Source organism: Pungitius pungitius, chromosome 8 (genome assembly GCF_949316345.1).
Source record: "Pungitius pungitius chromosome 8, fPunPun2.1, whole genome shotgun sequence".
NCBI lineage: Eukaryota > Metazoa > Chordata > Actinopteri > Perciformes > Gasterosteidae > Pungitius > Pungitius pungitius.
The window spans coordinates 14,378,158-14,404,559 of record NC_084907.1 but is presented as its reverse complement, the minus strand read 5'-3'; the positions used below and the strand labels follow the sequence as shown (position 1 = coordinate 14,404,559).

General features: G+C 37.7%; 2 protein-coding genes and 1 long non-coding RNA gene across 5 annotated transcripts in view; 1 reads left to right on the top strand and 2 right to left on the bottom strand.

Moving 5' to 3' along the window:
- Window positions 1–26,402, bottom strand: part of LOC119194246 (small ribosomal subunit protein eS26) — a 226,092-nt gene that overhangs the window by 88,513 nt on the left and 111,177 nt on the right. The gene's annotated exons all lie outside the window — the stretch shown is intronic.
- Window positions 376–24,504, top strand: LOC119194044 (FYVE, RhoGEF and PH domain-containing protein 5-like). 3 transcript variants are annotated; one of them, XM_037448094.2, is made up of 21 exons: window positions 376–597; window positions 1,487–4,049; window positions 6,510–6,663; window positions 7,181–7,239; window positions 7,337–7,367; window positions 7,717–7,868; window positions 7,960–8,116; window positions 17,062–17,149; window positions 17,268–17,318; window positions 17,717–17,775; window positions 19,413–19,484; window positions 19,690–19,758; window positions 20,910–20,993; window positions 21,218–21,297; window positions 21,375–21,471; window positions 21,604–21,741; window positions 21,890–21,992; window positions 22,448–22,584; window positions 22,691–22,816; window positions 22,984–23,138; window positions 23,620–24,504. In XM_037448094.2, the coding sequence occupies exons 1-21, from the start codon at window positions 588–590 to the stop codon at window positions 23,654–23,656; spliced, it is 4,422 nt and encodes a 1,473-aa protein (XP_037303991.2). In that variant the 5' UTR covers window positions 376–587; the 3' UTR covers window positions 23,657–24,504. The 3 variants fall into 3 exon arrangements, with proteins under 3 accessions (XP_037303991.2, XP_037303992.2, XP_037303990.2); XM_037448095.2 differs by having other exon boundaries at window positions 17,059–17,149; window positions 22,691–22,789; XM_037448093.2 differs by having other exon boundaries at window positions 17,059–17,149.
- On the bottom strand, window positions 21,630–26,402 carry LOC119194047 (uncharacterized). Its single transcript, XR_009956820.1, has 3 exons — window positions 26,077–26,402; window positions 25,765–25,992; window positions 21,630–21,731 (listed from the first exon to the last, which is right to left on the bottom strand). It is a non-coding gene; the product is annotated as an uncharacterized LOC119194047 (long non-coding RNA).

The window sequence follows — 26,402 nt, the reverse complement described above, 5'->3', positions numbered from 1 at the left end:
ATGGTTTAAGATGAAACATTATTGACCGTTTTTTTTTATCAAGGTGTGAGTAATGATGAATACAGCTAATAAAATCAACAACAGGGTTTTGAGGATGTATTGTCCTCAGCTAATCAAGAGAAGTTGTTGCAAAGTTGTATTGGAAATTGCCTGAAATATATACAGATCTTTAAATAAATTTACCCTTGTTAAAAAAAATCGACATTACCACCATTGCAGCAGTAGGGTTTTTCTTTTTGCAGGAATGAATGCCAATCAATACTGAGTTGTAAGCTGATTTGAACATTTCCATCGACTGCCTCGTGGCGCAACACGGATCCTGGTCTGAGCGGGTCGAGCTTTTTTCCGCATTTGGTTTCCAGTCGTGTCCTGCGCGTCGCGAGACGCACAAACCAACAGCTGACCGGCGTTTTCCGTCTCAGAGGAAGATCCGTCCGAGCTGCTGCTCAGTCAGGCTCCCTCGGTCTCTTTTTGCACACTTCAGCTGAGTTTGGCTGCGTTTTTGACACATTATTCAACATTTTGTGAACAGAAGCTGCTTTGGTGGACGAGGTGGACGAGATGTTGGAGACGGTCGCTTCGCCAAAATGAACACAGGTGAGATTATTTTTAAAAAGAGGGTGTTTTCAAACATATACATGTAAAGCATATATTCCGCTACTCGTTATATTTAGTATTTGGAGTAAATGAGTACCAAGCGAGCTGGACATAGAGTTTTAGTCTTTCTGGTATTTTCTCCATGACTTTGTAGGCTCCATAGTGGTAGATGGGTAAGACATCAACAGTATGTCTTTCTTTATGTGAGAGCAAAGGGAAGTGTTAAGTGTTACGTTGATGAATTATTCACTATGCCTTTCTGAATAACACTGTTTTACCGTGATTTATACCAATTCAGCTAATTTTTTTGTAAAAGCTCCAGCCAACATTGCAGTCATGAGGTAATGCGCGCTAATAAAATGCATCTTCTTTTAATTGTGGGGGTAGACTTGAACTTTATTCAACATCTTGAGTGAATTGTTTGCAGTAAAGAATATGTTCTTCTCTGAAATTGATAACATTGTGTGCATTGGTTATAGATATAAAATATACTTGAATTATCATGTGATCCTTGTTTTGTCACTGTGAGATTTTAGTGACTGTAAAGTCAGCCCTGAAAGGAGTTTCTCTCATTTGAATCACAGGAAGTGAACCAGGGAAATCCCTTCATTTTTTTGTATTCTTTGTTGAAGGAAGTGATGTCCTACATTACTCATTTTAAATATTTCATCTTTTTATGACAAACTTATTTATTTATTTATTTATTCATTTTTAGGGGCGGCGGTGGGGGGTAGCTATTTATGGAAAGCATTTGTAAAGTTTTGATTTGGTTTTGCGTTTGAGTTAGAATATTGTTTTAGTTTTAGGTCCAATGGACATAATATAAATGACCTGTAAGCTATTTTAAAGCTCGTAATCTTACAGTTTCCTTTTCCTGTTGTTCTTTCAGACTGCACCAAACCCTCTGTTGCTCCAAAGCCAAGATTTTTTTGTCATGCCAGCCCGAAGCTGCCCTCCCCTCTTATGTCCGCTGCCAGGGGTCCCAAACCATTTATAGCCCCTAAACCTAAAGTCACACCAGAGTTTAATGGTAACCAGGGAGGATGCTCCAATGGCATCTCACTAAATTCAGATAGTGAGGTTGATGAGGAGCATGTGACAGAAAACGGTCTGAACAAAGACGGATTATCGGCGGAGAAACAATTTAACATCTACATCCTCAAATCACCACAAAATAATGTTCACGGGCTGGAGGACGGAGAGGGGACAGAGGACGACGTAGACGAGACAGAAGAGGAAAAGGAAGAGGAAGAAGATATGATTCACAAAGTGGATGAGGACTGGAGGTTGACTGACAGCGCTTTAACAGAGGAGGTGGGCTCCGTGGAGACACTTTGGAGCAATGATGCCGGGCTCACAGGGGACTCTGATGTTGCAGTGGAGATGATCGACACAGATGTGACGGAGGACATGGATGCGGAAGGTTGTGACGGAGGCGAGGCGCTGGCCGACGCAGATGGCCTCTCAGTGGGAGACATCTCCAGTAACAGCATCTACGAGGAGGCAATTTGCTATTTGGCTGAACATCAAGACATGAGGGAGAGGCAAAGACCTCTCCAGATGACGGAGGAGGAAACAGGTGATTGTTCAGCAGATGATTTAACTGAGTCCCTCACAGATGATCCTGGTCTCATCAGCAATGGAAACACAAAGGACGCTGATAGAAAACAAGTTTTTCTCACGGACGGAGAGGACAAAGACAAGGATACTGCTCCTCATTGTAGCATCACTTGCAACATCCTGGGGTTTAAATGTGGCCATAAAGAGAAGGAAAGGGGAGAAAACCTACAGAACGACCAGAAACAAGTCTGTGACACAAGCCAGAAACATTCTGCTCTAGTGGATTATCTGACTCACGAGCCTCACTACGTCTCCTCAAAGGACATTCTTGACAGAGGGATGATATCCAGGAATAACAAAGTTCATGGACTGGCACAAAGTCCACTTTCATCTGTACACAGTGGTGGAGTATCAGCTGGGAAATATGGGAAAACAGCGGAAAATGGACGAACAGACTGTGTGTCCTTTGAGGATTACGTTGAGGTTTGTAACCCTCTTGAGTACAGAAGCTACAACAGGGATGAAAATGAGGTGGGATTATATCAGAAAATGACGGAAGAACTCCAAGCTCAGGCACAGGAAGCCTTTTTTGATCATGTGGACTGCCAGCCGAGGTTCAGGCTTGTTTCCGTCTCAGTGCCGACCGGCACAGACACCTCGCTGACATCTTCCCTCTCGGAAAGCCAGCTGCTTTCTCCAAGTGACTCGTATGTCTTTGAGGAAGACCTGGAGGGTCACGTAGTGCCGTTTCTGGACGACACCACAGACACAGAACCGGATGTCAGTGAGAAACACATCTACGAGGATCCTGGGGACAACTCAGAGGGTGAAAATGTTAATCCTTCTCACAAGAGGACAGCAGGGCTTCTCTCTTGCTCACTCTCGCATCACATTAATAATAATGTTGGTGAGTTAGGAGGGCAGTTTGTTCAGAGGCCCTACGTGAGTGGGTTTGGCCAACCTGCACTGAGCAGCAGTCCCATGATAAGCTCAACGCGACACAGGAGCTGCAGCAAGCCCCACTATTTGTCCCTGTACCCGCGCTCCCTCTCTATGGAGGGACAAGACACGCCTCTCGGGGTCTACAGCTACAGGGATGGTTCCCCAAAACAGGGTGGTGCCATTTTTTCATCTGGGAGCTTCTCACGGTGCTCCCCTCTGTCATCCAGCGGTCTGTCCACTCCGACCTCTGTAGTGGATATTCCTCCACCGTTTGAGCTGGCCTACATCACCAAGAGGCCCATCACAAAAAGTTCCCCCTCGCTTCTCATCGAAGGAGACTCATCAGAGAAAAACAGAAAAAAGAAATCCTCCATTAAGCGTTTCCTGATGCTTAAATTTAGGCGGAAAACAGAGAGTAAGCAGGAGGGGAACCCCTCCTTGTTTAAGTCCTCGGCGGAGTCCAACCACCACTCGCCCAGCAGACTCCTGGAACTACAGAGACGCAGCATGAGTGGCTCTCCACAGCTCAACTCCCGCTCTACTAGTAAACCTCATGGTTCATCAGAGCCGGCATCCTCCTTTTTGCTCTACAGGGAAAGCAAAAGAACAGGGAACTCTATGGCTTTTCTTAATCGCAATGTCGTCCGGGTGGAGTCCTTTGAGGAACGCTCCCGTGTGCCTTTCGCACATCTTCCCCTGACCAAGCCCCGCTCCATCTCCTTTCCCAACACAGATACCTCAGACTATGAGAATGTTCCCGCCATCAGCTCGGACTACGAGAATCTTCAGGTGCCACAGCGCAGGCCTGTCTGCCAGGCGCCGTTCGCAGACTTCTTTGACCGTCCCAATCGGATTCTGTCCTCTGCCAATGACACTGACGGTTACGTGGACATGAGTAGCCTTCCTGGTTTCAAGAATACGACACAGTCACCTCAACAGGAAACAGAAAGGTATGTAAACAAGAGTCCACATTTTTGATTCTTTTGCTAATCATGGTAGCACAAGATAAAAGCTAGCTATTACCAAAATCGTCTGTCAAACAGACGATTAGTCTGTTCTAATCTTCAGGGGAATCTTGACAATGGCTTGTAAGTTATTATTATAAGTTGGGTCAAAAGACCGACCGGCTGACGTTACCATTCGTAAATCCATGTCGCTTGTGGCCAAAACCTGCACAATTTTTTTTAGGATTTAGGACTATGTATTAAGTGGGGACCCATGACTGTGCCATCACAGCAGACAGGCAAGTGGTGATCAGTGGTGGGGAGGACAGCGCAGTAGCTTCCCTGCAATGCGCTGATATTTATACTAAGCCTCGGCTGTTGTGTCTATGCGTTGTTGGGGCATGTTGGTGGTGGAGACGAAAATGCTGGACGTGGTGTTGGCGATAGGGGTGGTACCATCAGATTAAAGTGAAAAAAGGCTGGTGTTGTTCATGGATTTTTTTTTGTGTAAAAACAGGCCCATGTGTTGGTGTTGCAGGTAAAGAGTTATTGGTTGGTATGATCAGTCATGCTGTGCTGACATTAACCCATCCCCCCCCTTGCATTCCTGTTGGCGGTACCCATATCATACAGGCTGCTCAGGATGATTAATAGTCCGAGCATTTTGGAGTCATTGCTCTTCTCTATCTAGTCAGGAACAACAGGCTTAGATACAATCTGAGTCAGCAGTTGTTCACTGAAGAGCTTCCCTTTCATCGTGTGTACCATTGCGGCTGTGTTTGCAAGAATACAATGGCTCTACAATACTGTACAATACATTGTCTTTAATATTACAATGGTAATCACAGTACTCAATACAAATAAATAAATAAATGCAACATATTCACTCTAACTCAGAGTTATGTTGATATATTTATACTGTGTAAAATCTTACTTGAGTGATGCAATCATACAGTAATATATATGTTCTTGTGAAAATGGACACTTACTGGTAGTAATAAGATCTTATATATGTTGTTCTTAGAGGGGTTTGATGGTGAATTAAATTAGATAATAAAACTCAATGTTGTTTTCAATACAATTATAAAGATAAGTGTCTCACAGGACAAGTCTGGTTATGCTCTTTTAGCAAAAGCTAATTTGGAGATCTTTGCTTTTCTATTGCAAAATTAGTTTTATTACAGCAAAGAGATATCGGGATGGACAACGGAGTCGGTGGTTACGCTTTGCAGTAGCCTGAAGGGGCAATATTAGCAAATCGTAGTTCGGAGATCACTTTCTCCTATCACTGCTATAACAGATAGGACAAATAGGCTCACAGGTGAACCTGGGGCAAAAGGGAAATGGATACTCATTTTTTAAATCTCCTTCTGTAATTTATCTCTGTAGATTTTGCCTTGAGCATTCATACAACATAGCAGGACGTGACGGTGGCAGTTCCTGTGGGGGCGATATGAAAGCCCAGTATAGGATCTGTGCATGCCATTTGTAGTTTAAACACCCCCTGGTATCTCATCTAGAGTTTGATCCAGTGAGCATTAATGGGCCATGTAGCTCTAATGTGTGTAACACAGAGATCTGAACTGCTCACATATGTTCTTCATACGTGGCTAATTTGTATCTCAGTGGGGTTAAAATCCATGGGTGCTTATATAGCGAAACATGGCAGAAACATTGGCAAGGCAATGGGTCACATATAGAGGACAACTGCATTCCCACTGTAACTTTAGCTTACACTCTCTACTTAGCCGCAGCATAGTCATTTTTGCTCCCTGCAGAAGACTCTTTCCATAAAATACTGTGTAGTTCCTGATGGGTAGAGTTCTCACTGCAAGCCTTTCAGGATCAGATTATCAGATTCTCAAGATTGGTAATGTTTTATCTTTATTTTCTTATTCACATTGTTTATTATAGTCATATTTCAACAAAGATGACTATAAATGACTATAAAGCTGGTTAAATGAAATGTATCGGATTCTTGTAATGAATAAAGGTTTGATGACAAAACACAGTTCATACAATAATACAACTGAGGCATAAAGTCTGCCAATGGTTCAAAGTATAGATCCAAATCCAGGCCAATAGTTTGGATCTTTTGAGGTGATTAAACAAGAAAGAAAAAAGAACATTTGTTTGTTTTAAACAAAAGTTGCATATTTTGTCTGGAGGAACATGAGATGTTGATCCTGGTGTACAGATTGTGTTATCCATAGACAGAGCCAGTCTTGCTTTTCCCTCCTCTTTCCGTCTTTTTGCTAAGCTAAGCTAACACTCTTTATATTTACTATACAAACATGAGAGTAGCCCTCAGAATCATAATCAGAAGCTTAGGTTCTCACTTAACTCTCTGTGGTAAAGTGGTCACACTTTTACCTGTTTTTTAATGTATTACTCAGACCCCCAGCGTTTGTTATTATCTCTCTACTTACTGTATTCATTTATTGCATCTATGCCACCTCTCACCAGTGCATACACAGAAGCCTACAATGTGTGCTCGGGGGCTGTTGCTCCACCGACTGTCTCAGCGGGGGATTTCAGAAGGGAGTTGGCGGGTGAGGAAGACCAAGGACGCACTTCTGAAGAGGAAGAGGGAGGTTCAGACATAATTTATGACAGACAGGTTAGTTCTAAAAAAGTAAGTGTGTTGAATTTGTGCAGAAGTGGAAATGAATGTTTCTACAAAATGATTGAGAATTTAAGATACCCATAGGGATATTTCTTCTATTCTTCATGACATAAAATTGATTTAATTAACTAATAATTTGATCAGTTTACTATTTTCACCAAAGGACTGTTAGCCATTACCGTTGCTTTCGATTTGAAAAGTGTGAAACAATTTTAAATTACTTTTGGTTTGTATCACCAAGTGATAGGTAGAAATAACGCCATATTTGATCAAAAAAATTACACATTTCAAATTAATTACTGGGCACAAGCCAGTGTTTAATATGGGTTAATGGAGGTTAATGGAATACGACAAGACTTTCCTCATTATTTACAATTTCATTGCCACTTGAATGCGATTTAGAACAGGGAGCCAGATGTATTTATTGAACTGATACCAATTTACTTAATTTTTTCCTAACCCCGGGATTTTTACAAATAAAATGTAATTGTGTTAATATGACTGTTTGCAGCCTGACGGAAGATCCAGAGCTTATTACATTGCAAAAGAGCTGGTGGATACAGAGAGATTGTAAGTAAACACATTACATATAAACCATTCCTTTTATCCACTACCCTAGATCCATAATCAAAAATCCCCTTCCCCCTTTTGATATCTCTGTCCACAGACATGTGAAAGGCCTTAAACTCCTCCAGGAAGTAAGTACAGCATCTACATTCTGTTTTACTATTATTGTAGTATAAATATCATGTCATGTATGTATATATATTTTTTCTGGGAAGCTAAGCTCATAAAATCTATGACTTTATTCAACCAGAGTAGATTTACTGAGAACAATATCACATTCTCACCTAAAAACCGCACACCACAAACACTGTTTTATTCCATATCTGTCAGCCTCACCACAGCAGTTAGGCCTAAGCATCTACTCTATTGTTACTCAATTGCAAAAAAAATGGAAAGAAAAATTCTTTAGTGATATTGAGAATATAGTGAGTAATTAAGCAAAAACAACTACGCCTTCCCCCACATTCGCCTGAATGTCAGGACTTTCGGGAAGCAGTGGGGGCAGCAGTCGGGGAGGAGGGAGAGCCTGTTTTGGACGAAGAGAGGCTTCGAGAGATTCTCAATGAGCTGCCGGATGTTTACACCCTGCACCGCCAAATCCTCAGCGAACTGGAGAATCGCCTTCGACACTGGTGAGAACTCTGCTCAAAGCAATGAACACGTATGTGTTTACGCAAAATGAATTACCTTCCACAATCTTTCCTCTGTTGATCCTTCAATCAGGGAGGAGAGCCAGAGGATTGCAGACATCTACCTTTCCAGAAAAGCAGAGTTCTTGGTTTTCACCACTTATATCGGTCACTACGATAGAAGCATGAGCCTGCTGGAGGACAGCTGCGGAGCTTCACCGGCCTTTGCCGCCATTGTTCACCAGTTTGAGGTCAGACCTACAGTACTTCCTCAACTCTAAACACAACATGTGGAATGCACCACTTAATGCAACTATGAAAATCAACTTTAATAACCATACCTCCCCAAGGTTATGCACACACAAACAATATTAATAGATCTGAGTATTCCCTCGGATGTGCTCGTGGGAAAGGTAAATGATACATTTCTATAATTCTTTACAGTCTACCTTGACCATATGGAACCTTCACTGGTTCTTCTGCAAGGTGTCCTTGTTAACCTTCACTTTCTCACCTGTTCTCTTCCTCCACCTCTTTTGCCTGTGTTGCCATTAATTCACAGTTTATATAAAATAACATTTGTGATTCCAGCATGCAAAAAAAGCAGTAAGCAAACTTGTATTTTGGAACAACTGATGCAAAGGTTTTTCCTCGCTGCTTGAATGTTTAAAAGGGAAAACAGAGGTAAAACTATTTTAATAGAAAACCCTTGACAATATTGTGAAATTACAAAGCTTTTGATTAGAAATAACCTTGCTTTCAAGCACACATATTTGATACTTATCAAGAGCTTTACCAATATCTGTACATTATCTCTTATCAGCAGAGTTTAGTGTGTGGGTGTTTGTGGGCAGTGACAGAGATGTAGTATGTGTTGCCAATGGCTAGGTCCATCTAAGGAGAGCCCTTGTGACTTAAAGAAAAAAATGTAAACCTGTAAAAAGGTTTGAGCAATAGGCAGAAATTAAAGTGAACAAAAGTAGTGATTTAATGTAGTGCAAAAACTACACAGTGCTCTCTGCAGTTAGATTACCTAGTACATGTATTATTATGTTTATAAAAGGTCACATAAACAATATGATAGTATGCTTGACCATGCAGCAATGAAATATTACCCAGCCGTGGAAAAATAATTTTCCTCCCTTTTTATCAGTCTTTGCAGAGCTTCATTTTCACTGGCCGATCCAATAACACCACCTTTTAAACGTTTTTAAAAAAGCACCAGATGTCCATGCAGTAAGCTCTATTCTCTATTTGCCTTTCATCATTACGAGTTTAGTTTCTGTCCTAAATATTATCGTTGTTTTTAACACGCAGAACAAATCGAAACAAACAAAGCTCTATATTGTATATTATTATGAGATGGAGAGATGATCAACAATTGGTGAATAATGTATTGATTATGGGGGTATGAGACATGCACAATTGGTGTCTTTTTACATGCAGACATATGAACAAATCAAGTATCAAGTATCAAACACACACCTGCATGACCCCATACTGACCAGCAGTTGTTGGCTCTTGTTCACACTCAAAACATGAAGTTTGGTTCTGCTCGAAGCTCCAGTATAATTGGTATAATTTGCATCTCGGTGCAGATTTAATTTTCCTTACCTAAACTTCTGAGATCTTTTGACTGTTTTGAATAACCTGAGAAGTGGTTTGGCCTCAGTCCATGGGAGTTTCCATAATGGTTCATGCGCAGTAGTTCGGAATTCAGAATACAGAATCAGAATATAGAATTAGAATACAGAATCCAGAATCAGAATCCAGAATCAGAATCCAGAATCAGAATCCAGAATCAGAATCCAGAATCAGAATTTAGAATCAGAATACAGAATCAGAATTAGAATGAGAGTTAAGAATCAGAATACAGAATCAGAATTTAGAATCAGAATACAGAATCAGAATTAGAATCAGAATTAAGAATCAAAATATAGAATCAGAATCCAGAATCCAGAATTTAGAATCAGAATACAGAATCAGAATTCAGAATCGGAATAGAGAATTAGAATACAGAATCAGAATACAGAAACAGAATCAGAATACAGAATCAGAATTTAGAATCAGAATACAGAATTAGAATACAGAATCAGAATTTAGAATCAGAATACAGAATTAGAATTCAGAATAGAGAATTAGAATACAGAATCAGAATACAGAATCAGAATTTAGAATCAGAATCAGAATCAGAATTCAGAACACAGAATCAGAATAGAGGATTAGAATACAGAATCGGAATTCAGAATATAGAATCAGAATAGAGAAATAGAATACAGAATCAGAATTCAGAATTTAGAATCTGAATACAGAATCAGAATTCAGAATCAGAATAGAGAATCAGAATACAGAATCAGAATCAGAATTTAGAATCAGAATACAGAATCAGAATTAGAATCAGAATTAAGAATCAGAATATAGAATCAGAATCCAGAATTAGAATACAGAATCAGAATCAAGAATTTAGAATCAGAATACAGAATTATAATATAGAATCAGAATACAGAATTAGAATACAGAATCAGAATTTAGAATCAGAATACAGAATCAGAATTCAGAATCGGAATAGAGAATTAGAATACAGAATCAGAATCAGAATTTAGAATCAGAATTTAAAATCAGAATACAGAATCAGAATAGAGGATTAGAATACAGAATCGGAATTCAGAATACAGAATCAGAATACAGAATCAGAATTTAGAATTTAGAATCAGAATCCAGAATCCAGAATTTAGAATCAGAATACAAAATCAGAATTTAGAATCAGAATACAGAATTAGAATACAGAATTAGAATACAGAATCAGAATAGAGAATTAGAATACAGAATCAGAATACAGAATCAGAATTTAGAATCAGAATACAGAAATAGAATACAGAATCAGAATTCAGAATTTAGAATCTGAATACAGAATCAGAATTCAGAATTCAGAATTCAGAATTCAGAATCAGAATACAAAATCAGAATTTAGAATCAGAATAAAGAATCAGAATTAGAATCAGAATTAAGAATCAGAATATAGAATCAGAATCCAGAATTAGAATCCAGAATCAGAATCCAGAATCCAGAATTTAGAATCAGAATACAGAATTAGAATACAGAATCAGAATTTAGAATTAGAATACAGAATCAGAATACAGAATCAAAATTTAGAATTAGAATACAGAATCAGAACACAGAATCAGAATAGAGGATTAGAATACAGAATCGGAATTCAGAATATAGAATCAGAATAGAGAAATAGAATACAGAATCAGAATTCAGAATTTAGAATCTGAATACAGAATCAGAATTCAGAATCAGAATAGAGAATCAGAATACAGAATCAGAATTTAGAATCAGATTACAGAATCAGAATTAGAATCAGAATCAGAATTAAGAATCAGAATATAGAATCAGAATCCAGAATTAGAATCCAGAATCAGAATCCAGAATCCAGAATTTAGAATCAGAATACAGAATTAGAATACAGAATCAGAATTTAGAATCAGAATACAGAATTAGAATACAGAATCAGAATTTAGAATCAGAATACAGAATTAGAATACAGAATCAGAATTTAGAATCAGAATACAGAATTAGAATACAGAATCAGAATTTAGAATCAGAATACAGAATCAGAATCAGAATTCAGAATCGGAATAGAGAATTAGAATACAGAATCAGAATTCAGAATCAAAATTTAGAATTAGAATACAGAATCAGAATTTAGAATTAAAATACAGAATCAGAATTCAGAATCAGAATTCAGAATCAGAATTCAGAATCAGAATTCAGAATCAGAATTCAGAATCAGAATTCAGAATCAGAATTCAGAATCAGAATACAGAATCTGAATAGAGAATTAGAATACAGAATCAGAATTTAGAATTCAGAATCCTGGATCAGAATAAAGAATTAGAATCCAGAATCCAGAATTTAGAATCAGAATACAGAATTAGAATACAGAATCAGAATTTAGAATCAGAATACAGAATTAGAACACAGAATCAGAATTTAGAATCAAAATACAGAATCAGAATCAGAATTTAGAATCAGAATTTAGAATCAGAATACATAATTAGAAAACAGAATCAGAATTTAGAATCAGAATTTAGAATCAGAATACAGAATCAGAATCAGAATTTAGAATCAGAATACAGAATTAGAAAACAGAATCAGAATTTAGAATCAGAATACAGAATCAGAATTCAGAATAGAGAATTAGAATACAGAATTTAGAATCAGAATACAGAATCAGAATTCAGAATAGAGAATTAGAATACAGAATCCGAATACAGAATCAGAATACAGAATCAGAATACAGAATCAGAATACAGAATCAGAATTTAGAATCAGAATTCAGAATATAGAATCAGAATTCAGAATCAAATTTTAGAATTAGAATACAGAATCAGAATTTAGAATTTAGAATTAAAATACAGAATACAGAATCAGAATTAAAATCAGAATTAAGAATCAGAATTCAGAATCAGAATACAGAATCTGAATAGAGAATTAGAATACAGAATCAGAATTTAGAATTCAGAATCCTGGATCAGAATACAGAATCAGAATAAAGAATAGAGGATTAGAATCCAGAATCAGAATTTAGAATCAGAATTCAGAATCAGAATTAGAATCAGAAATAAGAATCAGAATATAGAATCAGAATCCAGAATCCAGAATCCAGAATTTAGAATCAGAATACAGAATCAGAATTCATAATCGGAATAGAGAATTAGAATACAGAATCAGAATACAGAATCAGAATACAGAATCAGAATTTAGAATCAGAATCAGAATTCAGAACACAGAATCAGAATAGAGGATTAGAATACAGAATCGGAATTCAGAATATAGAATCAGAATAGAGAAATAGAATACAGAATCAGAATACAGAATTAGAATACAGAATCAGAATACAGAATTAGAATACAGAATCAGAATACAGAATTAGAACACAGAATCAGAATTTAGAATCAGAATACAGAATCAGAATACAGAATCAGAATACAGAATCAGAATACAGAATCTGAATTTAGAATTTAGAATTAAAATACAGAATACAGAATCAGAATTAAAATCAGAATTAAGAATCAGAATTAAGAATCAGAATTCAGAATCAGAATACAGAATCTGAATAGAGAATTAGAATACAGAATCAGAATTTAGAATCAGAATACAGAATCAGAATTAAGAATCAGAATATAGAATCAGAATCCAGAATTAGAATCCAGAATCAGAATCCAGAATCAGAATTTAGAATCAGAATACAGAATCAGAATTAGAATGAGAGTTAAGAATCAGAATACAGAATCAGAATTTAGAATCAGAATACAGAATCAGAATACAGAATCAGAATTAGAATCAGAATTAAGAATCAAAATATAGAATCAGAATCCAGAATCCAGAATTTAGAATCAGAATACAGAATCAGAATTCAGAATCGGAATAGAGAATTAGAATACAGAATCAGAATACAGAATCAGAATACAGAATCAGAATACAGAATCAGAATACAGAATCAGAATACAGAATCAGAATACAGAATCAGAATTTAGAATCAGAATTCAGAATATAGAATCAGAATTCAGAATCAAAATTTAGAATTAGAATACAGAATCAGAATTTAGAATTTAGAATTAAAATACAGAATACAGAATCAGAATTAAAATCAGAATTAAGAATCAGAATTCAGAATCAGAATACAGAATCTGAATAGAGAATTAGAATACAGAATCAGAATTTAGAATTCAGAATCCTGGATCAGAATACAGAATCAGAATAAAGAATAGAGGATTAGAATCCAGAATCAGAATTTAGAATCAGAATCCAGAATCAGAATTAGAATCAGAAATAAGAATCAGAATATAGAATCAGAATCCAGAATCCAGAATTTAGAATCAAAATTCATAATCGGAATAGAGAATTAGAATACAGAATCAGAATACAGAATCAGAATTTAGAATCAGAATCAGAATTCAGAACACAGAATCAGAATAGAGGATTAGAATACAGAATCGGAATTCAGAATATAGAATCAGAATAGAGAAATAGAATACAGAATCAGAATACAGAATTAGAATACAGAATCAGAATTTAGAATCAGAATACAGAATTAGAATACAGAATCAGAATACCGAATCAGAATACAGAATACAGAATCAGAAAACAGAATCAGAATTTAGAATCAGAATACAGAATCAGAATTCAGAATACAGAATTAGAATACAGAATCAGAATTTAGAATCAGAATACAGAATCAGAATTCAGAATAGAGAATTAGAATACAGAATCAGAATACAGAATCAGAATACAGAATCTGAATTTAGAATTTAGAATTAAAATACAGAATCAGAATTAAAATCAGAATTAAGAATCAGAATTCAGAATCAGAATACAGAATCTGAATAGAGAATTAGAATACAGAATCAGAATTTAGAATCAGAATACAGAATCAGAATTAGAATCAGAATTAAGAATCAGAATTAAGAATCAGAATATAGAATCAGAATCCAGAATTAGAATACAGAATCAGAATTCAGAATCTGAATACAGAATCAGAATTCAGAATCAGAATAGATAATCAGAATACAGAATCAGAATTTAGAATCAGAATACAGAATCATAATTAGAATCAGAATTAAGAATCAGAATATAGAATCAGAATCCAGAATTAGAATACAGAATCAGAATCCAGAATCCAGAATTTAGAATCAGAATACAGAATCAGAATACAGAATTAGAATACAGAATCAGAATTTAGAATCAGAATACAGAATTAGAATACAGAATCAGAATTTAGAATTAGAATACAGAATCAGAATCAGAATTCAGAATCGGAATAGAGAATTAGAATACAGAATCAGAATACAGAATCAAAATTTATTATTAGAATACAGAATCAGAATTTAGAATCAGAATCAGAATTCAGAACACAGAATCAGAATAGAGGATTAGAATACAGAATCGGAATTCAGAATATAGAATCAGAATAGAGAAATAGAATACAGAATCAGAATACAGAATTAGAATACAGAATCAGAATTTAGAATCAGAATACAGAATTAGAATACAGAATCAGAATACCGAATCAGAATACAGAATACAGAATCAGAAAACAGAATCAGAATTTAGAATCAGAATACAGAATCAGAATTCAGAATACAGAATTAGAATACAGAATCAGAATTTAGAATCAGAATACAGAATCAGAATTCAGAATAGAGAATTAGAATACAGAATCAGAATACAGAATCAGAATACAGAATCTGAATTTAGAATTTAGAATTAAAATACAGAATCAGAATTAAAATCAGAATTAAGAATCAGAATTCAGAATCAGAATACAGAATCTGAATAGAGAATTAGAATACAGAATCAGAATTTAGAATCAGAATACAGAATCAGAATTAGAATCAGAATTAAGAATCAGAATTAAGAATCAGAATATAGAATCAGAATCCAGAATTAGAATACAGAATCAGAATTCAGAATCTGAATACAGAATCAGAATTCAGAATCAGAATAGATAATCAGAATACAGAATCAGAATTTAGAATCAGAATACAGAATCATAATTAGAATCAGAATTAAGAATCAGAATATAGAATCAGAATCCAGAATTAGAATACAGAATCAGAATCCAGAATCCAGAATTTAGAATCAGAATACAGAATCAGAATACAGAATTAGAATACAGAATCAGAATTTAGAATCAGAATACAGAATTAGAATACAGAATCAGAATTTAGAATTAGAATACAGAATCAGAATCAGAATTCAGAATCGGAATAGAGAATTAGAATACAGAATCAGAATACAGAATCAAAATTTATTATTAGAATACAGAATCAGAATTTAGAATTTAGAATTAGAATACAGAATACAGAATCAGAATTTAGAATCAGAATTAAGAATCAGAATTCAGAATCAGAATACAGAATCTGAATAGAGAATTAGAATACAGAATCGGAAGTCAGAATATAGAATCAGAATAGAGAAATAGAATACAGAATCAGAATTCAGAATTTAGAATCATAATACAGAATCAGAATTCAGAATCAGAATAGAGAATTAGAATACAGAATCGGAAGTCAGAATATAGAATCAGTATAGAGAAATAGAATACAGAATCAGAATTCAGAATTTAGAATCAGAATACAGAATCAGAATTCAGAATTCAGAATTCAGAATCAGAATAGAGAATTAGAATACAGAATCGGAAGTCAGAATATAGAATCAGTATAGAGAAATAGAATACAGAATCAGAATTCAGAATTTAGAATCAGAATACAGAATCAGAATTCAGAATTCAGAATTCAGAATTCAGAATCAGAATATAGAATTAGAATACAGAATCAGAATCAGAATCAGAATACAGAATCAGAATACAGAATACAGAATCAGAATAGAGAATTAGAATAGAGAATCAGAATTCAGAATACAGAATCAGAATTGAGGATTAGAATACAGAATCAGAATACAGAATCAGAATTAGAATCAGAATTAAGAATCAGAATACAGAATCAGAATACAGAATCAGAATACAGAATCAGAATATAGAATTAGAATACAGAATCAGAATACAATATCAGAATACAGTATTAGAACATAAAATTAGAGTACAGAATCAGAATCAGAATACAGAATCAGAATACAGAATACAGAATCAGAATACAGAATCAGAATGCAGAATTAAAATTCAGAATACAGAATCAGAATATAGAATTAGAATACAGAATCTGTATTCAGAATACAGAATCAGAATTCAGAATACACAATCAGAATAGAGGATTAGAATACACAATCAGAATACAGAACACAGCATCAGAATACCGAATCAGAATACAGAATACAGAATCAGAATACAGAATACAGAATCAGAATACAGAATTAGAATGCAGAATTAAAATTCAGAATACAGAATCAGAATATAGAATACACAATCAGAATAGAGGATTAGAATACAGAATCAGAATACAGAACACAGCATCAGAATACCGAATCAGAATACAGAATTAGAATACCGTTTAATTTGTGTAATTGTATAATTTGCATCTCGATTTAGATTTAAACCTTAACTTCTGGGATGTTTTGACTGTTTTGAATAACCTGACATGTGCTTTTGCTTCAGTCCCATGCAATCAGAATACAACATTAGAATACAGAATTAGAATACAGTTTAATTTGTGTTTTTCCTTTTTCTCAGCAGCAGAGTCCAGCTGGAGGAAAGGTGTCTCTGAAACAGCAGCTGTTGCAGGTCATTGTGCGTGTGGCTCAATACCGCATGCTCCTCACTGGTGAGTCTCCTGTTAAGGACAAGATTTATTGTTTGTTTTTGTGAAACATACATTTTACCCTTACAGCTTACATTTTTGAGTCTCAGAAAGCATTCTATTTCTCAAAAACCTTTTACAGATTACCTTAACAACCTCTCCCCGGATTCCAAGGAATATAAAGACACCCAAGGTACCTTCAAACAAACAGAGGCAGCCACTCACAGGGGAGCCTCACTGGCCTAAGTTTTGGACTGTGTGTGTACAGAGAATTTATTTGCTCACAGACGACAATGAGAGAGCCGGGTTAGTTTTTCTTGTTGGTGGTGTAGACCCACCTGGCAAACATTTCAGCTGTCTTCTGTGTGAATATATATCATAATGTGTCATTCACAAGAAGGTCAGATGCTCCAACATAATCTCCTATCATCAACAAAGGAGCCGCCTCGGCTCTCATTTCAGATTTAGGCTTGGTGACGTCCTACATGGAGAAGAAGAACAAAGGAAATTCTAATAATTTATGATTACTCATTGTTCACTTCTCAACAGGAAGTGTCTTTCCTGATTAGTCCATCTGTTTGTCTTTTACAGCTGCTGTAGCTGTAGTGTCTGATATCGCAGATCAAACAAATGACAGCTTGAAACATGGGGTGAGTGAGATGTATGGAAACAAACATTTTCAACCTAAGTGGGTCAGCACTAGGGTTGGGTATCGTTTGAATTTGAACAATTCCGATTCCAATTCCGATTCCTTGTTTCGATTCCGGTTCCCAGCGATTCTCGATTCCGATTCTTTTAAGAGGCAGGGTCAAAAAGGTTTAAGATATTTTAAATGAGCTAGCTAACCAAGGGTCTTTCTGAAGGAAATAGTCTGACCTTCTCCATCAATGTTAATTCTATGAATTTTTTATTAACTTTACTGTGAATTTCTAACAGGGCTGTTTTCAACTACAATATAAATATCAAACTATGAACTTGAATATTGTATAAACATTATAAATTATGAATATATTTTAACAGGGGTACACTTTCCTCAAGAGAAACACCTCACAAAAACATTGTATGATACTGCAGGTACTTAAACGTTACCTTGCTCCCACTGATGGGCTAACCCTTGGAGCCAGAGGAAGAGGCAGCGGAGGACAGGCGGCACAGCGCGTCAAAGACGGGGCACACATAGGGGGTTGCCAACTCTCCCAACCCCAAGTCAGGGACACTTTCGCTGAGGGGGGGCTAGCGGTCGACGGGGGGAGTGCTAGTACAATCTTTTTTTTCTTTGAAGCGCCAGCTTCACTGCTAATTTTTACAGATAGGACAGCTCCGCTCTGGCCACCCGGCACCTGCGCGCACACTGGTCTGATTCATCACAAATTCACAACAACCGGGAGTTTTTCGTGCGTCATTGACTTAGGAGGCTGTGATTGGAAATCGGGACTGGAGGGAAAATGGCCCATAATTCGGGATGTCCCGGGTAATACGGGACGGTTTGCAACCCTAGGCACACATTTACTTCCTCTCCATGACCTCGGAGGTGCTTAATCATATTTGACGTGCACCCTCTTATGCATGAAACAATTTTGCTGCAAATGTTGCATTTTGCCGAGTTTTCGGTTTGTTTCGAAAAGTGTAACCACACTTTGGACTGCCGACGCACGCTATCCATGTTTGATCACGCTGTTATGCTAACACTTCCGGTGTACGCTTCTTCGTTGGTGTTCAGCAGTTTCTATTTCCTGTCGGACTGAGAATCGAAACTAGGAATCGAATTTTAAACTTTTGAACGATACCGGGTAAATCGCAAAGCTAGTCCCGATTCCAATCGATTCTCAATACCCAACCCTAGTCAGCACAGAACACAGACGTCATTTTTGAACTTTATTTTTGTGACTACTTTCAAAAACTAGTCCAATATCTGAAATCTGAATATTATTGCAGTAAGATCTCTGAATCTATTTTGTTCTTCATCTGTGGGCCCTGCAGGGTCACAGAACCCACAGGAACACCACTAGTATCTCAAACTTTGTTCTTAGTGCAGGTTAGCATGTCTTTTCATGCTAACACGCTCAACCTTATTAGCATGCCGCTATAGCATCTAGGTCAAAGAAATGCTGTGCTCCTTTGATGGGCAGTAGAGCAGCAAATCAAGTAATAACGTTTCTAAATAAAGTGTCTCTTTCGAAAGAGAACATACCTGATTGAGTTAAGAATCTTTTGTGGTTTCATTTTTCTCTCCCTCTCTATTTGTTTTGTCTTTGTCTACTTTTTTCTGTGTGTGTGTGTGTCTCAGGAGAACTTGTTGCGTCTAGTCAACATAGAGTACAGCGTCCGTGGGCTGCGGGATCTGCTGCAGTCGGGCAGGGTATGATTCTGATAACAGTTTCCTTGCCAGCCCACCCTGTCTGCCATGCACCACCCTGTGTTGCCCTTTAAACAATCATTCGGCTGGGAATCCCCAGCCGAATGATTGTTTAAAACCACATTAATTATGCAGATTCCTTCTGTGTCGTGATCAGTTGACTTGTGTAGTGTTTAGTTTGGTACTGCTTGTTTGCTGTATTAATCAGGTCTTCGTGAAGGAGGGCACCCTGATGAAGGTCAGCAGGAAGAGTCGACAGCCCCGCCATCTGTTTTTGGTAACCCCTGCTTCCTGTTTGTAGTTTTTAAGTTACTAGACGTGTACCGGGGGTCATAATAACTTGAATTATCCATTTATACGCTTCCTTTTCTACAGTATCCACAGTGCGTACCTGGGGAATCTTTTGTGAAATGAAGAGTCATGCAGTCTGCTGTGTTTCTATGTCCAGACTGAACTATTAAGAGCAGGGTTTCCCGGCAGGATGTTTCTGAATGCCGACTTCCTGAGCCAGTTCTTTACTGACGGCCCAGTGAAGGTCAACACCAGCTGCTTATCCGTGTGTGCCTGCTGTTAAATATTATGACCAATTCTGCCAGTTAAATATTAGTTGAATGTGTTTGCATCACCTTTAATACACACACATTGTTCAGCTGACTAAGATCATTCTAAGGGAAACAGGGATGTAGAGAGAGGGGAGAAAGACATACTAGCTAAAGTTGGATGTATAAATCATAACATGGAGAATGCCTTGAAATGTTATAAACAAAAAATAGATAACTAAATAAAACGCCTTTGTGACTAATCCACAGGGCATCGTCACAGCGCATTGTTTTCCCCTTCTGTGGTGTTTTTGTAAAATTTGTGGTCAGGGCTCAACACTAATGAAAGCTATTATTAATGTTGGAGAAAGCGTAATAAAAAGAGTCTGCAGGAGCAGCTAGTTAGACACACACAAAAAAGTAATACAGAGATTAATTTTGATTTCCACAACTTTGTTATCTATTTGCAGAAGTATCTCATTCATGTATGATCATAGAAATTCAAGGTAGGGATTTAACACTTTTAGATACCCAAAATGGACAGAATCCACACCCCATCTGGTGAAAACAGACTTCTAATGTCAAACCCGGCACATCATTATGCACATGCACAGTGAATAATATTCCAACTGAAGAAGCACATTTTTATATGGAGGTGAACTTTAATGGTAAGTTTGGTGTTTAACATTAGAAATCTGTTCTATGTGGAGTAGAGTGTCACCTACTGGAGAAGTCCTGCACTTACATAAAAGATGACGTTTGTGTAACTTACTTTTTTGGATGACTTTACCTTTTCATTCTGTCCTTTCAACGTGTTGTATGATCAGCATTTAGTTTTCTGTTCTCAGATTTGCTGTGAATCATGAGTGTTATCTCTGTCTGTTGTCAGATGAATGATGTGCTGCTGTACACCTACCCTCAGCAGGACGGGAAATACAGACTGAAGAATACTCTGCCTCTCACTGGCTTGACGGTCAGAGTCTTTCCTTAAAATGCCCAATGAAACCATGTTTCTGTTTGAATTACCACTGAGACTATATATTTATATAAAAAGGTAGTATATGTGTAAAATCCACAGCCATGTGTTTTTTTAAATTAAATTATTTATTTGCAGTTGACAGAGAATAGAAAAATGAATTGTCACAGTGGAAAACTTTTCAACCCGTTCTTTGATTTATGATTGTACTGATTTTTCAGGTCAGTAAACCCATAGTAGAAAATGTCCAAAATGCACTGAAGATTGAAGGAACAGACATTTCCATCACTTTGTCTGCAAGGTAGGTGACACAAAAAAGCTTAAAACTAACTAGCACAAGTACAAGTTTTGTATTACTCAGAGGCCTGTTGTTTGCAGTTCCTTTATTGAAAGAGAGGACTGGTTTTACACTCTGAGTCGCACTGTGACGGAACATGCCAGGGGATCTGTAGCATTCAACAGCTGCTTAGGAGAGGTGAGCGAACTCTGCGTCTCTGTATTCATAATATTTCCTCAACGCTGGTCTTCCTCATCCTACCGCATTAATGTGGCTGTTAGACGTCATTGACATCCAGATTGTTTCTCGGTTTCTGTGTGTTTTCTCCAGACCAGAGATCGCCTGCGGCTGATCCTTGGTGAGAAAGCCCCCACGCTTGTTCCCGTCTCACAAGTGATGATGTGCATGAACTGCACCTCAGATTTCAGCCTCACTCTCCGAAGACACCATTGCCATGGCTGTGGAAGAGTGAGAAACACAAAAATATAACACACTGCTCTATGAGACATTAATATCTTCGCAAACAACTTGTGTCTTTAGTCGGGAGATGTGGGGGTGCTTAAAGGGTGTGTTATTTTCTAATGTGCATGTGATGAATTTGTGTTGAATCACTCAGATTGTTTGTCGGAGCTGCTCCAGGAACCGATATCCACTGAAATACATGAAAGACTGCATGGCCAAAGTGTGTGATCGCTGTTACAGTGAGCTTAAGAAGAGAGGTAGGGAGAAACATTTTTATGATTCATTTGAATACTTTGAGTGTACTCAGTCTACCCATCCGCCCACATATTTAATATTGCTATTATTATGACCCACTTACAATGGACAACTAAATTTATTTGAAAGGAAATAACTTACAAGAAAGGAAGTAGGACAACAAGGGAATGTGGAAGTAAAATGTATGAAACAAACAAAAAAATACTAATTTGAATATGTTGCTAATGCATGCTGTGATATTAAACTCCATTTTGTAACATATAAATGTATAAAAAGAAAAATGTTAAAGCTGACTTTCATTTGCGAAGGAAAACTTATCTTTATATCCTGTGTCTTATCTTTTCATTGTTACTTTAAAATGTATGTGAAGTCTGCTGCAGTAAGGTGTAACATGCCATGCCACTGTTAAAGTATCGTCCTCAGCTGTGGTTAAGAAAGCAATTGCATATTTCTGCAGGGGGAGAAGCGCCTGCTGTGGCGAGTAAAAGTAGCCCTCGTCCAAACCGCTCCAGTCGTCCTCTCTCTGCTGTGTTCCAAAACATGCATCCTCCCAACATCTGGAGACATCGCAAAGGCACCGCTTCCTTCACCCCGGTAACACGAGAGGGCCCATGTTCACTGCACATTGCAGATTACCAAATAGTGGATCATCATGTGGTGGAATCCTTCACAAGTACCCTACTGCTCCTATTCTGCACAGGTGACAGTGTCAGAGGAAGGCTCCATTAGTGGCACTCTCCAGCGCAGCAAGACGAGCAAAAGGAACTGGAAGAGGCTGTGGTTTCTCCTAAGAGACAAGGTGCTTTACACCTACCGAGTCCAAGAGGTGAGGGGAAATATGCACTCCCCTTTAACCTGAACAGCACATACTCACAATTAAACAGATTTCACACATTGAGGTCTGTTGCCATCATTACTAAAAGTTGTAAATACCACAAAGTTACCTCACAGTATCTTATAACACATTTGTGTTCCCCCCGATAAATTCTGCAGGAGAAAGTAGCATCTGAGAGTTTGCCTCTGCTGGGTTTCACAGTGAAGCTACCCGACCAGCTGGGGACAGAGGAGGAAGCCAACGTCTTCCAGCTTTACCACAAAAACACTTTGTATTACTCCTTTAAAGCAAAGGATAACTACACAGCCCAGAGGTGAGAAGCATGGCGCCTTAATAGCTAATGTTTATATCAATTGACATTTTAAAGATTTGATCCTGATGACTCACTGGGATGTTACTGATACGTTTCTATCTGGTGGAGAAATAGGAAAATCAGTCATGTTTCTAAATTAAATTTCACTAATTTGGTCCCAACGGGTTTCAGTTTTCCTTGACCCACACACATAATCATGTAATCCATGACTTGGCTGAACTGTAAACATTATCCAAACCAAAGTTGTTGTGTTTCTGTATTTTTGTCTAAACAGCAGATGTGTGGGGTTTAGAAAAACAAAAAAGTTAGTATAACTTACTCCTCTTGGATATAACTAAAATAATTTCCCAATTAAGGAGCAACCTATCAAAAGCTCACTTAATGATGCAGCTAAATTTTCGGATTATAACTTATTAACGCAGAGTGATATTCCTCCTGTTTTATGCTATTTTTCTCCTAATGTCCAATCCTGTCCTTACAGGTGGGTGAATGCCATGGAGGAAGCCACAGTTTTATAGCATCAGTTACTCTGTTGCATTATTTCACCAACAGTCTGAAACAAAAAGGGGAAGATGGAAAAAGACGAAAACAATGTATTTGAATGTGTCTGCATGTTGTAACTTGTCTGGCTGGACTGAATAAGACAAGACATCTTGTTCCTTGAGAGGGGACCTGATTACCTCCAGTGTCCCCTACCTGCTGTTACAGCAGGTGTGATGCTGAGAGTCACGACGGGCGTTGGCCCAGATACCTGCCAGTGTGGAACATTACATTTATGTGACCTGTATTTCCCAACCAGCCAGTCAGTGACATTTCTCCAAATTATGGAGAACATTATGGATTTTTGGAAAAGAAAGAAAATCTCAACAATGTATATTTCAATGTATCCATAATCAAATAAATGACAAAGATAGAGCTGGAAAAATATTTTAACCAGTTTCTTTACTCTATATATCAAAGGGAGACTTACAAATAGTAACTCATTAAAAGAAAGGCCAACATCTGGATTGGCCTTCACTAAAATAAATGTTATTAGTTCTTCCTGTAGCTTTATACTGCACTGTATTGTTGAAGATGGTTCTGAATAAACAGTTTCTATGCTTTTTTGCACTGATACAAAAAGAAATTAAAGCTGTGAGCAGCGTTAGACGGGTTCTCGCTGCTCCTTGCACGTCGGGGCACTGGCCGGACGGTTACAAATGCCGCCATCGGACAAAGCGTTCGCAAGTCAGTGGTCGTTAACCGTGTGGAACAACGGCAAGAATGCCGCTTTGCAAACTTTATCATTGTCTGAGGCATTTTCTGTCAACATATAACCAGGACATTCTGATGTACCATCCCAAAATAAAAGTCTCTCAAAATACCATACATGAGCCAATTTCCTTCAAAATCTATCACTAGACTACATTTGGTCATTTTCAGATTAGGTTTAGAAGGAAACAGTCAATACTTTTATGACCATTCCACTTCAGTTTGATAGTACACATCCCCAAGGTGACACTTATGGATAACCAGGACATTCTGATGTTCAATTACAAAATACCATACATGACCCACTTTCCTTCGAAATCATTCAAAAGGTGTTTTTTTGTAAACTGCTCCCTACGCACATAGTTTAATATTTTTTCCGGCAAAATGCAACTTTTTGAGCCTAAGGTCTCAAGAGCACACTGCGTGGATTTGAAAATAATCAAGTTTAATCCCTGGGTGGAGTTCAGCCTTTTACAACTTTACGACTTTGATGTGGTCCATCTCAGCAGTCAAGCTCTGGATCTTCATAGTTCGGTTTTCCTCAATTAGCTCTTTAACATTTGCCTGCAGATTATTAATCTTTGCCTGATTCAGCTCTCAGATAGGCCAGTTTATCACTAAGAAACACATTTTTACAGATCAAAGCAGCCTCCCTTTCCTCGCATTTCAGCAAAGATTCAGAATGGTTTGCAGCCATTCCGTCCACTGTCTCAGAAACATGCTTAAGTTTGACTGAAATCTCATGACTACTTTGGTGAGCCTCCTCTTCACTCAGCTTAAGTCCAGCATTAATTCCCCGGAGCCTGTTCATCCGTTTCATTTCCATGTAGCTGTAATTGAAGATAATCATTTGATTTCTCACTAAGTTTCCACACTGCTTCTTTTACATGTTCTTTGTGTATATCTTTATTCTCATTAACTGAGGATATGGTTGATTCCAGATAAGGACCTGAGGAAAACACATTAACAATCAATTTGCTCATTGCCTCTGTGGCAATACGAGTGGCCTATGACACTCCAGGAAAATAACAATCTCCAACAACACCACTTGGGATAGGCCCAAGACCATTCTTGTTAAAGGCACACAGAGCCGTTCCCCAAAATCAGGGGTCAGAGACGATAAGATTATAAAAAGAGTTTTATTTTGTTTAATATTCTTTTTAAAATGGCAATATGTTCTTTGTGAAGGAGTAGATTAGCAATATAAAGAAAATAAACAATTCAAATCAATAAACCAGCATGCATAATAAGAAAGATGCAAACAAATTCAAACAAAACAAAAAAGAAAAGACCCACATGCAATACGTACATTAGTTAACACATTATAGAGAGCTACCTTTGTACCCAGAACGCAAACAGGCAAACAGCGACTTACCGAATTACAGGACAAGCCGCCCATGTGCACAGACCCCGGCGGTGGCACCCACCTTGCGCACACACCCTTACAGACAGCGGCCCACACTATAACAATTAAGATGGTCAGATTTTAATACCTCCCAAATGTGTGGAAAGAGGGGTGCATGCATCGTACCGAGACACCGAACGGCAGCAGTCCAGGCATACATCCACCCACACGGGGACATCCATGACCAAGACAGGGTCGCTATATGAAAGAATGCACATTAGTCCCGCATACACGGCAACACAGGACAATAAAAGGCGCAAAAGATGGAGAAAGTGCCCTTACCACACCACAGGACAGCAGAATGACGACCTAGGGCAGCGGTCAAAACATAAAGCGCGCCTCCCGGACAGTCTCCACAGACACGCAGCAGGAGAAGACAACAGGACGAGCCCACACACCACAGGCTTACGTAATGTCCCCGCCTCTCCCAATCAATTGGAATTAGCCCCAGGTGTGCTGGTCCACACCCCTGTGTGCAGGTAAGAGGGAGGGGAACACCCTCGTCCGGTCACCACCAAAAATGAATGCAGTTAAAATACGTTCGGGAGCGTTATACAACGTTCGATAATGACGTACTAGTGACGCTTTGACTCTGATCTTGGCGGAGG